General features: G+C 40.2%; 1 protein-coding gene across 1 annotated transcript in view; it reads left to right on the top strand.

The window, feature by feature from the left end:
* Window positions 1-16,642, top strand: part of STX7 (syntaxin 7) — a 46,907-nt gene that overhangs the window by 3,041 nt on the left and 27,224 nt on the right. The window contains exon 2 of the mRNA XM_063097197.1: window positions 12,526-12,676. Coding sequence (XP_062953267.1) covers window positions 12,592-12,676 — 85 coding nt within the window. The 5' untranslated portion in view covers window positions 12,526-12,591. The remainder of the gene's footprint in view (window positions 1-12,525; window positions 12,677-16,642) is intronic.

The following is a 16,642-nucleotide window of genomic DNA, read 5'->3' as shown; positions in this document are numbered from 1 at the left end:
AAGCAAATATTTGAAAAACTTCCCATTACTTTAACTTATAAGCTAAGATCATAAACTTTTAAGTCAGTTTATAGTTAGCTCTCTATCTATGTATGTATGATTTGTGTGTGGTTTTTTTTTTTTTTTTACAGGAAAGTTAGCCATTTGGCTTCTTCATTTCTCATATCTAATCATCGGAAGAGCAACCCTTGTTGCCTTTTAGATATCTCTTATTAGCAGAATCATGGAGAAAAGGAGTAAGCGATTCAGCTGTGTTACCTTGATCAACTCCTGTAGTTATCCCCAACCTGTTTCCTCATCTTAGGAGTGGGAATAGCAAAACTTCATGCAGGGTGTGCAGAAAGGTGCTAAATTTGTTTTTTTTTAAATTGAGTGGATTCACCTGTCCTTAATTTTGTTTACAGGGAAGCAGTATGGCTTAGTGTTTAAAAAATATGGACTCTAAGATTTAGTATCAAATTTTAGCTCTTTTGCTATCTTAAGCAATTTACTTATTCTCATTATGCCTCAGTTTCTTCATGTGAAAAATCACAATAATTATACCTACCTCATAGGTTTGCTGTAAGAATTAGCTGAGAAAATAAATGTAAAAGTCCTAAGCACAATGTTTAGGAAATAGTAAGTCCTGGATAAGTTAATCTTGGTGAATTTTTATATGTCTTTCTCCTCTATCATTTGAAAATCACCTTATTTATTTATTTGGCGACTGGCCAGTTCTGAACCCTTGACCTTGCAAATTGCTTTTAATTCTTCACTCATGACTGAGCTGAGGTTGGCAGCTCTGTGCCCTTTCTCTAAGGAAGTTCTAGACAGTGCAAAAGTAACAGCTCTTGAGGTGTATGAAGCCCAATTATCTCACCAGCAGGAGCTTTCTCAAATTTAGTTGCTTGAGTAAAGAGATGGGGAATACTGGTTGTGTTTGTGACAAGAGTGTTTATTTACTGGAGAGGGGAAAAGGTGGGCTTAAAAGAAAACAATGAGAAGACTTAGGCTACACTTGCATGAGCTTTGAGGGTTAAGGAAAATACTACGGTTGAATTGACAGGATTCTGATTATACTCTCTTTATGGGGGAGAGGAGTAGGCCTCAGGTGGTTGTGTGGTTCTGATGCAGGAGAGATTGTCGTGGTCTCCTGCTGATGCTGGCCCTGCAGGTGCAAGAGATCACACCTTTCCTCTGTGTAAGGTGGAAAAGCACTTAGTCCCTGGATGTACATTATCTCATTTTGATTCTGGCAGCAGGCCCAAATGCTAAATGTCTTGCCCAAGGTAGAGATTTCTGGTTGCCAGTTCTACTGGTAGTTGAAAAGGCAATTGGTGAGTTCCTGTAACTTCAAAGACATGTAGACACTCTGGGAGACATGATGTGAGACTCATTTGTGTGAAGGTTAAAATGGAAGCATATGGGTGAAGGAGCCCCCCCGCCCCCCAGTGAGTATATTAATAAGAAACAGAACATTTTCTCATTCAGTGTGTTTGTGTCGGCTGCAAGCCAGTTTTTCCAGAGATTTTATTGATAGAGGAAAAGGAGAAAGGGTGGTGTTATTGAGCCAAGAGAATTGTCTTTTTCCATACAGTGGAATATTATTTGGCAATAAAAAGGAGTGGCGTACTGATGCATGCTACGACACAGATGGACTTTGAAAACATACTAAGAGAAAGAAGCCAGTCATAAATAACATATATTGTATGATTCCATTCATATGAAATCTCCAGAATAGGCAAACCTATAAAGACATGAAGTAGATTAGTAGTTGCCTCTGGCTGGGGAGGTTGGAGAGAAATAAGGATTGACTGCTAATGGGTATGGGCTTTATTTTTAGAATAATGAAAATGTTCTAAAGTGATGTGGTGATGATTGCACAACTTTGTGAATATATTTAGAAACCATTAGATTGTATACTTTAAGTGGGTGAATTGCATGATATTTGCATTAAATCTCAATAAAGCCCTTATTGTTTGAAAAATAAAGAATTTAGAGATCTAGTTTGTAGTTCGTAGGATGTTCAGGATGGTATTGGTCTCGTTGAATACCCAGGTCTGGTCTTATTTTGTTTGGGCCCCAGCATTTCAGTTGGCTGCAGGCCCAAGTCCAAGGCTGCCTGAAAGGACATTTATTCCTGCTGCCCTGCTGCAGCAATTCAGCTGTCTTGAGTTGAGATTTGAATTTGCCTGTTTATGAAATTGGTCTTAGGTCTGTCTCTAGGACTTGGTGAGACCCAAAGGGCCCAGAATAGATAAACTAGACCTGTGGAACAATGAAGGAGAATGGAGAGCATCTAAAAGCTCCCAGAACTTTCAGGGTGGCCAAGCACATTCCACGATGCACTAGTTCCAGCCATAGAACCAGTACTGTTCTACCAAACTCAAAAATTCAGCTATTGTACTTCCCGCCAGCACCGTTTCTTAGAACAAAGACACGTATTTCATTGTACCCTCTTCTCCCATACCAGAAATCTCTAGTGGTTTCTTAGTACAGCATATTCAAACTAAACCTAGCATCCAGGACCTTCCCTCTTCTGTGGCATTAGTTCTGTGTGGTAGCAAGCATGGGTAGCTTCGGAATCAGAACTCTGGGATTGCATCCCATCTCCACCTGTGGGTGGGTTGTGTTACTTTGGACCAGTTACTTAATCTTTATAAGCCACAATTTGCTCATTATTGAAACAAGAATAATGTTACCTATTTTAATGGGGAAGTTTTGAAAATTAAATTAGACTATGTAAAAGACTTTTCATTTCACAAATGTGCGATAAATGTTGGGTTATTTCTCTCTTTTTCTTTCTGTGTTGTCTCCCACTTGTGCCAACTATGAATCATCTGACCCAAGGTTTGCCCGGAATCTCCCCTTCCTTTGGCAAATACCACACTGTGTTTACCCTATCCACATGTTCTGGTCTATCTGCCCCAGTCTTCGTGTCCTCACCTTTGTTGTTCTTAGTTTTTACTTGTCTGTGATAAATGTTATCTCTTTCTTATTCCTGATGGATAGCTTTGCTGGTTCTGTTATTCTTGGCTGGCAATTTTTTTCTTTCAGTACTTTCAGTATATCATCCCTTTCTTTCCTGGCCTATAAGGTTTCTGCACAGCAATCTGCCGTTAGCCTAATGGGGATTTCCCTATATGTGACCTGATGCTTTTTTCTTGCCATTGCAATGCTCTCTTTGCCTTTGACTTTCGACTGTTTGGCTATCATGTGGCTTGGAAAGGACTTTTTTGGATTGAATCTATTTGGGCACCATTGAGCTTCTTGGATCTGTATGTTCATATCTCTCCCAAGACTTGAGAAGTTTTCAGCTATAATTTAATTAAACAGGTTTTTGATACCTTTTCCCTTCTTTTCTCCTTCAGGAACACGTATAATTCAAATATTTGTTTGCTTAATAGTATCCCATAATTCTGTAGGCTTTCTTCACATTTATTTATTTATTCGTTTATTTATTTTCTGACTGGATAATTCAAATGACCTGTCTTCAAGTTCAGAAATTCTTCCTTCTGTTTACTTTAGTCATTGATGAAACTCTCTATTGTATGTTTTATTTCCTTCATTGAATTCTTCATCTTCAGGGTTTCTGTTTGGTTCTTTCTTATGATACATATATCTCTTTGTTAAATTTCTCATTCATGTCATGAATTGTTTTCCTGATTTCACTGAATTGTCTATTGGTATTCTTTTGTATCTTGTTGAGTTTTCTTACAATTACTATTTGAGTTTCTTTTTTGGCAGTTTACAGATTTCCTTTTCTTTGGAGTCTGTCACTGGTGTGGTATTGTGTTCCTTTGGTGGTACGATATGTCCTTGCTTTTTCATGTTTTTTGTGTTTTTACATTGATGTCTGTGCATCTGGTGGAAAAATTCCCACTCCCAAACTTTATAGAAAGGCTTTTGTAGAGAGTCTTTCACCTGCATTTGGGTCTTAGCATGCTGGTTGGGAAGGGTGTGGTGATTCTGGTTCCATGTATAGATGCACTGGTATAATCTCTAGGCAGTTTCTTCAGCTGTGATCAATGTCACCTATAACTGTGGGTACCTCAGTGACCTAGATTGTAGAAGTTTGTGATGGTGGTGTTGGTTGCATACGTTTTTAAGGTCTTTGGTGGTAAGAGCTTTTATGGTCCTCCTATTCTCATTCTCCTCACAATGGGAGACTTCACTGAGGGGATTCCTCTTGGTATTGGGTCTGACCTGACCTACAGGCAGCTTCAGCAGTACTAGGTTTCTGTGCAGGTGCTTGGAGTGACCATAAAGCCAGGATCCTGGGCTCAGGGTCTCACAAAGGTATTGTGGCAGCTAGGTTTGGGAGTGCACGTTTACTCTTTGTGGCAGGGTTGGATATAGATTGCCAATAGTGCCAAGAACTGTGATTCTTAGGCCCCTCTAGCATCTTGGGCCCAGTGAACCAGATTGTAGCTTTTACTCTGACCCTGGGGAGTTGAGCACAGCACTCGCTTGATTCTGGGGAAGAAGCAGTGCTTCAGGTTTGGGCCCAGGGAGCAGAGTATGGCCACAATTTGGGAATCAGAGCAAATAAACAGTGCTCAGCTGTCCCTCAATTCCCCAAGGGCGAGGCACCATGTAGTGGTGACTGTAGCTCCTGGAACAGTGTGACTAGGCAATATCTTAGTTTTTGTGCACTGGCAGCAAAGATGCAGAATGGTGGGGCAGGGGGCAGCACCATGCTGACTCCACTCTCCAGGGAAAGGGGTGTCTCTGCAAGTCAGTCTCTAGGGCTCGTCTAGCTCCAGGAAAACAGGGTACTAGAGTTGTTCAGCCAGTAGGGCAGAGTGTCTCAGCTCAGCCACTGCTCTGATTCCCTGCTATCCCAGGTACTACATCAGCTCAGCCTTAGGATGTGCAGCTGCTCAGCTTGGCCAAGCAGCTTCTCAGCCAAGTAAGCAGTTCTCCAGTGGGCAGTGCTCCACTTCAGCCCAGTCCCAGGGGGCTGAGGCACAGCCATTACTGGGAGGGGCAGTTAAAGATTCCCCCAGAGGGAGTGCACAGCTTCTGCTTCTGCCCAAGGGGGAGGGGCACAGCTGCAACTGGAAGGGGTGGGTGGAGTAGCTCCACCACCATCTAGCCCCTCAGGGTAGGGTGTAACAGCTGCTGAGCTCAGCTTGGGGATGTAGGGCAACCAGGTGGGGGGCAGGGGTGGTTCAATGGCAGCTTAGCCTCTGGGATGTAAGGGTGTCACTCACCCCTGGGGTAAGACACCCTCCAGCAGCAGTTTCAGTTTGAAGGTGGTGTAGCACAGTAGCTGTGAGGGCCACAGAGGGCAGTACACAGTGTCCTCCAGGGGAGCACAATTCTGAGGACTCCAGGCAGCTCCTGCAGCTGAATTTAATGCCTGTGAGAAATGCAGGAGTCCCCAGAGGTGAGGATGGTAGGTGTCCAAAGTGTTGATGGAGACTGCTGGCATCCTCTCACTTACCTCTTTCTTGCATGAGGAGTTCCTTCTGATTCCCAGCTGATCCTGGCTGGGAAATGGCAGGGTGGAGGCCAGGTATTTCCTTCTGTTCTCTATGTGGCTGTCCTGAGCTTCTGTGTCACTAGCCTTTGTTACTCCTTTGATATACCCCAGTGCTCTCCATTGGTTATTGTCATCCAAATGTAGTTCTTTATTTTTTGTTTTCATTCTCTTTGTGGGAGAAATCAGTGGTAGGGTCTTCTAGTCAGCTGTCTTTGGAAAGAACTTTATCTTCCTTTCTTCCTGTAGCAGTATCTTAGCTTTGCTTGTTTCCTAAGATGTTGGCTGTTGGAAGAGGAGAGCCATTTGTTCTTACTCTGTCAGGAAGATGCGACAAGCATTTTACAGGGTGTTCTTTCTCTTCTCAGTAATTAGCTCTGCTATCTCAAATTTAACCTTTCCCATTAAAATTAGAGACCCATAGTCATATGTTCCTGAGCTGTTCCTGTGTATGTTAAATTAGATATAATGAAATTTCTAGGGATATCCTGAGATCTGTGTTCCATTTAATAAATATTTAAATGTCTCGTCTGTGCTAAGAGTTGTTTTAAATGTTAGAGAAAGATAAGTAGCATGTGGACCCTGCCTTATAGTTACAGTTTAGTTAAGGAGAAAATATATAAACAATTAAAATTAAACGCAGAAAGTGGACTTAATTCTTCCTTAGATCAAAGAAGTTTTCAAAGGGAATGTGCAATTCGAACTTTATTTTAATTGTTTAACATGTTTAACACATCCCTGTCCTTTAAAGTCAAGTTTTTTGGATGTGGTTCTGAGGGCTTTAAAAGAAGAGGAGAGTCTCTTTCTCTCTCTCTGCTCTCTCTGCTTCCACCATCTTGCAATGTGAGACCCCTGGGTCACTGTCATCACCACCGGATGGACTTTGGACTTCCCAGCCTCAGAAACTAGAGCAGCAGCAGCGGAGGAACTGGTGGCAGCGGAGCCAGCGGCAGCGGCAGCAGCGGCAGCAGTGGAGGAACCAGCGGCAGCGGCAGCAGCGGAGGAGCTGGCGGCAGCGGCAGCAGCAGCAACGGCGCCCTCGACAGCAGCAGCAGCGGCAGAAGCAGTGCCAGCGGTAGCGGTGGCAGTGGCAGCAGCGGAGGAACTGGCGGCAGTGGCAGCAGCGGAGGAGCCGGCGGCAGTGGTGTAAGCAGCAGCGGCAGGGGAAGCGGCACCAGCAGTAGCGACAGCAGTGGTGGGAGTGGGGGAAGCGGCGGTAGCAGAGCCGGCAGTGGCGGCATGAGCGGCAGCAGCGGGGGAAGCGGCAGTGAAAGGATCGACACCCTGTGGTACCGCCCCATCACCCAGCAGCCCGGCAGAGTCCAAGCTGACCAGAGAGGTGGCTCCCTGGAGAGGCCCAAGACCCGAGGCAACCACACATGCAAGGCACTAGTGGCCAACTGAGTAGTCAGTGAGGTAGCCATTCCAAATTGGAAACCACAGCAACATCTTAGTCAGTCAATAGTGTCAAACCTGTGGACTGTGAAACCCCCTGCCACAATGAATAAACATCAAAGAAAAGATACCAGAAATACGAAAAATCAAGAAAGTACACCACACAAAGATAATAAATCTCAAGCTCTAGATCCTATAGAACAAGAAGCCCTTGAAATGACAAGGAATTTCAGTGATAATTCTAAGGAAACTGAATGAGATACAAGAAAACTCAGCTGGACATCATGATGAAACAAGGAAAAGTATACAGGACCTGAAAGAGGAAATGTACAAGGAAATCAATGCCCTGAAAAAAAATGTAGCAGAACTTGCTGAACTGAAGAAGTTATCCAGCGAAATAAAAAACACAATGGAGAGTTTAACCAGCAGGCCTGTGGAAGTGGAAGACAGAACCTCTGAACTTGAAGATGGGCTGTTTGAAATAACACAAGCAGACAAAAAAAAGAAAAAAAAATCAAAGGCATTGAAAAAAATCTGAGAGAGATATCAGACAACCTTAAGTGCTCAAATATCCGAGTCATGGGTATTCCAGAAGGGGAGGAAAATAGAGATTCCATTGAAAACATATTCAACAAAATAGTGGCAGAAAACTTCCCAGCTATAGAAAAATTACAGATCTTCAGATCCAGGAAGCTCAAAGATCTCCAAACATATTCAACCCAAAAAGGTCTTCTCCAAGACATGTTATAGTTAAATTGGCAAAACTCAAAGACAAAGAGAGAATCTTAAAAGCTGCAAGAGAAAAGCATCAAATCACCTATAAGGGAGCCCCAATCAGGCTAACATCAGAATTTTCATCACAAACCCTAAACGCCAGAAAGGAATGGGATGATATACTCAAAATACTAAAAGGCAGAGATTGTCAGCCAAGAATACTCTACCCTGCAAGGCTATCCTTCCAAAATGAAGGGCAAATAGTATATTTCACAGAGAAACAAAAACTGCGGGAGTTCACCACCACACGACCACCCTTACAAGAAATTCTCAAGGGAGTACTGGATTTGGTTCCTGAAAAATAACTACCACTGCCATAAAAACCCAAGAAAAATCAATACCCACTAGTAGAATAAAAATGGCATTCATGAAGTGGAAACAAACAAACAAAAGGGCTATCTACAACCTAAGGAACCAACATACACAGAAACCAAACAGTAAATCAGAAAGCAAGGAACAAAAGACACCTAAGACAACCAAACAACAATCAATAAAATGCTAGGAATAAATCAACACTTTTCAATAACAACTCTTAATGTAAAAGGCTTAAGTTCCCCAATCAAAAGACACAGACTGGCTGACTGGATTAAAAAGGAGGACCCAACTATATGCTGCCTTCAAGAGACCCACCTCACCCATAGAGACTCACATAGACTAAGAGTGAAAGGATGGAAAAAGATTTACCATGCAAACAGAAAAGAAAAATGAGCTGGAGTGGCTATTCTTATATCTGACAAAGTAGACTTTAAACTAAAAACCATAAAAAGGGACAATAAGGGACACTACATAATGATTAAAGGACTGATCCATCAAGAAGACATAACAATCATAAATATGTACGCACCCAATGTTGGAGCAGCCAGATTTATAAAACAAACTCTATTAGACCTAAAGAAGGAAATAGACACTAATACCATAATAGCAGGGGACCTGAACACCCCACTGTCAATATTGGACAGATCATCTAGGCAAAGAATCAGCAGAGAAACACAAGAAGTAAACAATACTCTAGACCAATTGGACATGGCAGATATCTACAGAACATTCCATCCAAAAACCTCAGAATATTCATTCTTCTCAGCAGCACATGGATCATTCTCCAGGATTGATCACATATTAGGTCACAAATCAAGTCTCAACAAATTCAAAAAAATTGGAATTATCCCATGTATTTTCTCAGACCACAATGGATTAAAACTAGAAATTAATAACAAACGAAACTCTGGAAACTATACAAACACATGGAAATTAAACAGCATTCTACTTAATGACATATGGGTCCAAGAAGAAATCAAGCAGGAAATCAAAAAATTTACTGAAACTAATGAAAACAATGATACATCATACCAAAACCTGTGGGATACTGCAAAAGCAGTATTAAGATGGAAATTTATTGCATTAAATGCTCACCTCAGAAGAATGGAAAGATGGCAAGTGAACAACCTAACACTTCACCTTAAAGACTAGAAAAATAAGAACAATCCAAACCTAAAGTTAGCAGACAGAAAGAAATCCTTAATATCAGAGCAGAACTTAATGAAATTGAAACCCAAAAAACAGTACAAAAGATCAATGAATCAAAAAGCTGGTTTTTTGAAAAGATAAATAAAATTGACAAACCATTAGCATGGCTAACAAAAAAAAGAAGAGAGAAGAATCAGATAACAAAAATTAGAAAGGAAAAAGGTGATATTACAACTGATTCATCTGAAATACAAGGAATCATTTGAGACTACTATAAACAACTATATGCCAACAAATTTGAAAATCTGGATGAATTGGATAAATTTCTGAACACACACAGCTCCCAAAACTGAACCATGAAGATGTAGAAAATCTGAACAGACTAATAACAATAAAGGAGATTGAAACTGTTATCAGAAAGCTCCCAACAAAGAAAAGCCCAGGACCAGATGGATTCACAGCAGAATTTTACCAAACATTCAAAGAGGAATTGACATCGATTCTTTACAAACTATTCCAAAAGATTGAAACGGACGCAAATCTCCCAAACTCATTCTATGAAGCAAACATCATCCTGATACCAAAACCAGGTAAAAATATAACTAAAAAAGAAAACTACAGGCTGATATCCTTGATGAATATAGATGCAAAAATCCTCACTAAAATACTAGCAAACAGAATACAGCAACACATAGGTAAAATTATTCACCATAATCAAGTGGGATTCATCCCAGAGATGCAAGGTTGGTTCAACATACGCAAATCAATAAATGTGATACACCCTATTAATAAAGTCAAACACAAGGACCATATGATCATCTCTATAGATGCTGAAAAAGCATTTGATAAAATTCAACGCTCATTCATGACAAAGACTCTCTATAAGTTAGGTATAGGCGGAAAGTATCTCAACATAAAGCCATATATGATAAACCCACCGCCAATATCATCCTGAATGGCGAAAAGTTGAAAGCTTTTCCTTTAAGAACAGGAACTAGACAAGGATGCCCACTCTCACCACTCCTATTCAACATAGTATTGGAAGTACTAGCCAGAGCAATCAGGGAAGAGAAGGAAATAAAGGGCATCCAGATTGGAAAAGATGAAGTCAAACTGTCCCTGTTTGCAGATGACATGATCCTATATATCGATCAGCCTAAAGCCTCTACAAAAAAACTCTTGGAGGTGATAAATGATTTCAGCACAGTAGCAGGATACAAAATCAGCACCCCAAAATCAGTAGCATTTCTATTCTCCAATAGTGAACATGCAGAAAGAGATATCAAGAAAGCCTGCCCGTTTACAATAGCCACCAAAAATATAAAATACTTAGGAATTGAGTTAACCAAGGATGTGAAAAATCTCTATAATGAGAGCTACAAACCACTGCTGATAGAAATTAGAGAGGATACAAGAAGATGGAAAGATATTCCATGCTCTTGGATTGGAAGAATCAACATAGTGAAAATGTCCATAGTACCCAAAGTGATATACAAATTTAATGCAATCCCCATCAAAATTCCAATGACATTTTTCTCAGAAATGGAAAGAACTATCCAGACATTTATATGCAATAACAAAAGACCACGCATAGCCAAAGCAATGCTGAGCAAAAAAAATAAAGCTGGAGGCATAACACTATCTGACTTTCAACTATATTACAAAGCTATAATAACCAAAACAATATGGTACTGGCATAAAAACAGACACACTGACCAATGGAATAGAATGGAGAATCCAGAAATCAACCCACACACCTACAGCCATCTGGTCTTTGACCAAGGCACCAAGCCTATACAGTGGGGAAGAGACTGCGTCTTTAGCAAATGGTGCTGGGAGAACTGGATATCAATATGCAGGAGAATGAAACTAGATTCATACCTCTCACCATATACTAAACTCAACTCAAAATGGATTAAAGAATTAAATGTACACCCTGAAACAATAAAACTTCTTAAAGAAAACATAGGAGAGAGACTTCGGAAATAGGACTGGACACAGACTTCATGAATACGACCCCAAAAGCACGGGCAACCGAAGGAAAAATAAACGAATGGGATTATATCAATCTAAAGAGCTTCTGCACAGCAAAAGAAACAAGTAACAGAGTTAAAAGACAACCAATAGAGTGGGAGAAAATATTTGCAAAATATACATCTGACAAAGGATTAATATCCAGAATATACAAGGAACTCAAACAACTTTACAAGAAAAAACAAGCAATCCAATTAAAAAATGGGCAAAAGAGCTAAGCAGGCATTTCTCTAAGGACCATATAGAAATGGCCAACAGACATATGAAAAAATGCTGAACATCACTCAGCATCCGGGAAATGCAAATCTAAACTACATTGAGATACCATCTCACCCCAGTTAGGATGGCTAAAGTCCAAAAGACTCTGACGATAAATGCTGGCGAGGTTGCGGAGAAAAAGAAACTCTCATACATTGTTGGTGCGACTGCAAAATGGTGCAGCCTCTATGGAAGATAGTATGGAGGTTTCTCAAACAATTACAGAGAGATCTACCATATGACCCAGCTATCCCATAGCTGGGAATATACCCAGAGGAATGTAAATCATCAAGTCGAAGATATACCTGTTCCCCAATGTTCATCACAGCACTCTTTACAATAGCCAAGAGTTGGAACCAGCCCAAATGTCCATCATCGGATGAGTGGATACGGAAAATGTGGTATATGTACACAATGGAATACTACTCAGCTATAAAAACGAATGAAATACTGCCATTTACAACAACATGGATGGACCTTGAGAGAATTATATTAAGTGAAACAAGTCAGGCACAGAAAGAGAAATACCACATGTTCTCACTTATTGGTGGGAGCTAAAAATAAATAAATTCACACACACACACACACAAAAACCAGGGGGACGGGGGAAGAAGACATAACAACTACAATTCCTTGAAGTTGATACGACAAGCAAACAGAAAGGACATTTTTGGGTGGGAGGCGGGAGAGGGAGGAGGGAGGGGGGTTTCGGTAAAGGACCACAATAATCAACCACATTGTATATCGACAAAATAAAAATTAAGGAAAAAAAAAAGTCGTGGCTCTAAAAATAAGTAAATAAATAAAATAAAATAAAATGTCATTAGAGTCAGGTAAAACATAAGAGGCAGCTGTCCAATAACATTGTGGTCTTGGACATTATATTTAATCTATCTCTTTTTCAATGTTAATAAAGTATTGCAACATACTCTCATTCAGTAGGAAAAAAAATAAAAATAAAGTCAAGTTTTTTGATAGATGTGAGAGTTTCACTGTTTGATGTGTCACTTTGACATATTTCAACCCTATTAAATTAATCAAGTTTATATATGTAACCTCCTAGATTGATAATTTGGAAAGTGTAAGCTGATGTCTTTGAAAATACAGCTATATGACTTTTCTTTTATGTTATTTAGGTGACTGCTTAGAAAAACGTGGGACCTACCAACATCTGATGAGATTAGTGAGTAAGCAAATCAGCCATGTCTTACACTCCAGGAATTGGTGGGGAACCCTCCCAGCTGGCCCAGCGGATCTCTTCCAACATCCAGAAAATCACACAGTGCTGTAAGTTAAGTTTTAAATTGACTTCACTGTTTGTTTTCAATGCTTAACTGAATTTGGTGGAGGTTTATAAAAGAACACCTCAAGTGATTGAGGGAAGGAGAAGCATTCCTCTAAGAACAGATTTAAAAAGTCTAGAACTCTTTAGAATGAATATGAGATAATTATATTAGAAGTGGTAACACTTACTGCATTTTTCTGTAGAGTTCCAGGGCAAAGCACATAATATATTATTTCATTTATAAAATAAAGATTTAAAGTAATAGATACTTATGTTTGCTTTAAAACCATCTGGTTCTAGAAGAGATTATGAGACTTATTGACTCAATCCCATATTTTTGGAACTGGGGAGCACTACCAAGAGCTTAAGGGCATATGTTTATTAAAACTTAAATCTGATTGAATATTGGTTAGGTTAATTTTGTAAAGGCAAATACATGGTACATTGTTAAGCAACAAGGAACAACTAAGGAAGTGATCTTTTGAAGCAGATATTGTAGAAGATGATGACCTAGATTCCCCACAAATTATCCTTTGCTACATATGTCAGACTGAACACCAGTAGACTGATTAATGTGGCATATCATTAGAAATCATTACTCCTTAGAATGTATATTTTTTAAAAAATATTGTAGCAAATTGAACCCGTAGATTTTGTTAGTTTGTTTGTTTTTTATTCCTAAATCACAGCTAATCACATACCATGGATTATTCTAGTCATCTTGCTTTCGTTGTTAGGCCATCAGGGCATTACCTGAACTATTCTTTGGCCTACTTCCTTAAGGCTACTTTCTTTACTGGAATGTGAATACACTGCTGAAGTATTGAATGTTTTCAGTTACCATACTATGTTTTTTTAATCATTAACTTCCTAATAATTATTGTGCCCAAATGGTTTAAATGAGATGCCACTGTGTTTTGGAGGCAAAGGGAGTAAAATGAAATTACGGGTGGTTCCAAAAAGGTGCCTCTGTGCACAACTGTGTAAAATAAGACTGATTCTGATTTGGAGTAATTCTTGTTTTCTTTGACTGTTCTTGAGGGGCAAGGAAGCAAATTGTGTCAAGGTCTCATGTTGTCCACAGCATGGAATGTAGGAATGCTATGCCAAGGATTGTTCCAGTTTGTCCCTGGACATCAGCATTGACATCAGCATTATCTACCTTGCTTTTCCAGCTTCAGATTTGTTCTGATGGTGGCCACAGAAGAGCCTCTCTTTTTTATGGCTCCCTTGCCTTGGTTAGAAATATCACCGATCTACGTCAGATGAATCTGGCTACCTGTGTGAAAATTAAGGGAGCTTATAATTTTAATTTACATGTGTGGAAAATCAGGACCTTTATAGAAGAAAAGAGGCTAAGAGGCCTTCCTCCAAAGAATAGGGCAAGCGTCCTGTGTTGGGAAAGCTAAATGGTATCAGGAATTCTAGCAAGAGGATGAGGAATGACTGTACTGCACTGAGATAATAGAAATAGTAAGAAATAGTAAGCAATAGTAAGCATGTATGAAAGATATATGGATTGGAGATTATGTATGAACTTGGACTGGAAGAAGATGAGGGTTCATTTAAATCAGGCCATGCTCCCTACGAAAGAGATCAGTTGATCCAGCCTATGAGAAGTGATGTTGGGCCAGAGTTGAATATTTATGATGTAAGATCCGTGCACCATGCACAAATCCCACAGACTGGGACGGCTCACTTCACAAAGACCATGAGACTGAGACCAGTGCAATCAAGCAAGAGCGACTTTATTCCAGCATGCTGGGGTCACTTAGTTTCCAAGACAGAAGCAACCCCGAGTTTACAATGCAAGCACTTTTTATACAGTTTTTCTGAACAGATCTTTGTGACAGGATGAGTTGTTGGTTATCTGTAGCACCTTTAGATTTATGGGTAGACTTTAGCAGGCTGGTACCCTGATAAATTTGTGGCGCCTCTAGATTTACAGGTGGGCTTTAGCAGGCTGGCTGGCACCCTGATAAGGAATAGCACATTTCTCAATCATTTATCTTCCCTGGGGTCTGGCCAGGTGGCCTTTAGATAAGGAACTAGTCAGTTCCTGGAACCGGGTGGGGTCATTCCCTTCCTTGGAATGTTTAGTGTGCTCGGGCCTGACCTTTGTATGGCCCCTTATAAGCTGCTTTACTTAAGCAGTTGTTACAAAACTGCGTACATTAAAGTTATATTTTTCTACAATTCCACTACAATTTTTCTACAATTCTACTACAATAGCATATTTATAACTAAGTATTGCAATCCAGGACAGTCTTGGAGTATGTAGGAGGATGATGACAAGACCCACAACCATCCCATGTGAAGAGCTCTTAAGACTATTCAGCCAAAAGAAGGTATAATCACCATCTTCAGATATTTGAAGCACTGTCATGTGTGAGACAGAAGCAATGTGTTCTGCATGAACATGGGGCCTCCACAGATGTACAGAAGCCACTGGTAGTCAGACTTCAACTTTTTAAGGGATGGAATTGCCTCCCTCAGGGGGAATGAAATTGCTGTTACTAAGTGACCAGAAATAGCAGGCACATACTTCTCAGGTCTGTTATTAAGAGTGTTAAACATTGAAATGATGATTCAGACTAAATGACTTTTAATTTTGATATTCTTTGATTCATTCAACGAATAATGTATTGAGCACCTACTACTTGCTAGACACTATTCCAGACAATGGGAATCTAGCAGGAAATAAAACCTATAAGGTCCTCATCTCATGTTGTTTACAGTGTAGTAAGGAGAAACAGATGGTTACAAAAAGTTTAACGAACAACATAATTTCCTATGAAGAAAGTACAGTGAGGGTGATGTGACAGCAAGTGACTGGGGCAGTTGCCTTCACCGAGATGGTCCCTGAATGAGGGTGAACAGGGGCTGGTAGTGAGAAGATACAGAGAAAGAGCATTTCAGAAAGAGAAAATAGCTAGTGTTAAAATTCCTAAAGCAGTCCAGAGCTTGAGGTGTTCAGAAAATAGGGAAAAAAGAAAAAGCCAGTGTGGCTAAAGCACAGGACCTGAGGCAAGAGAGGCAGGAGATGAAATCAGAGAGGAGGCCAGGCGGGGGGTTAGATTTCATTCTCAGATGCAGTGGAGGTTTAATTTGGCTGCTGCTTGCAACATAGACACTGGGGGACGAGTAGGAGGAGATATTGGTCACTGCAGAGGTCTGTTGAGAGAGACATTGGCTTGTACCAGGGCGATAACATGGGGATGGAGAGAAATGGATGTATTTTAGAGGCAGAGCCAGCAGGACTTGCTGATGAATATGGGTGGAGGTGGGAGACAGAGAGGAGTCAAGGATGACTCCATAGCTTTTGCTTTGAGCAGCCGAGTGGATGGTGGCAAGTATGTACCGAGAAATGGGAAGAACTACAGTTTCTGGACAACTAGGGAGAGTTTTGTTTGGTCAAGTAAATTTTGAGATGTCTTTTAGACATCTAAGTGAAGATACCAAACATCTAGTCTAGATATATGAATTTGGAGTTCAGGGTGTCATGAGAGTATAAATGGTATTTAAAACCACAGGTCTAAAATAATTATCAAAGAGTAAAGAGAAGAGGGCTACAGCATTTTTAAAAAGTCAAAGTCAAGTCAAGAAGGCAGAGAGAAAGCAACGTAAAGAATCTGAGAAGGAGTGACCAATAAGGTAAGAAAAAAAATCAAGATATGGTAGATTTATAGAAATAAAAAAAAAGAATGTTTCAGGAATGAGGGAATGAGTGAGGCATCATCTGTGTCTGATGCTGTGAGATACTAAGATAAAAGCAGACAATGGAATTGGCAAACTGATGACTTTGAAAAGAGTGGTCTCATGTTCATATTCTAAGTGTGAATGAGAAAGGGAGGGAGACATTTAAAGAGACTTTCCAGAATCCTACACACTTCTGCTTGTGTTGTTGACCAGATGGCCACACATAGCTGCTGGGAAGGCTGAAAACATTTTTTTGTTGGATTTCAAAT

The sequence above is a fragment of the Cynocephalus volans genome, chromosome 5 (assembly GCF_027409185.1).
Source record: "Cynocephalus volans isolate mCynVol1 chromosome 5, mCynVol1.pri, whole genome shotgun sequence".
NCBI lineage: Eukaryota > Metazoa > Chordata > Mammalia > Dermoptera > Cynocephalidae > Cynocephalus > Cynocephalus volans.
The sequence above is the reverse complement of the archived record's forward strand: the minus strand, read 5'-3'. Positions and strand labels throughout refer to the sequence as shown.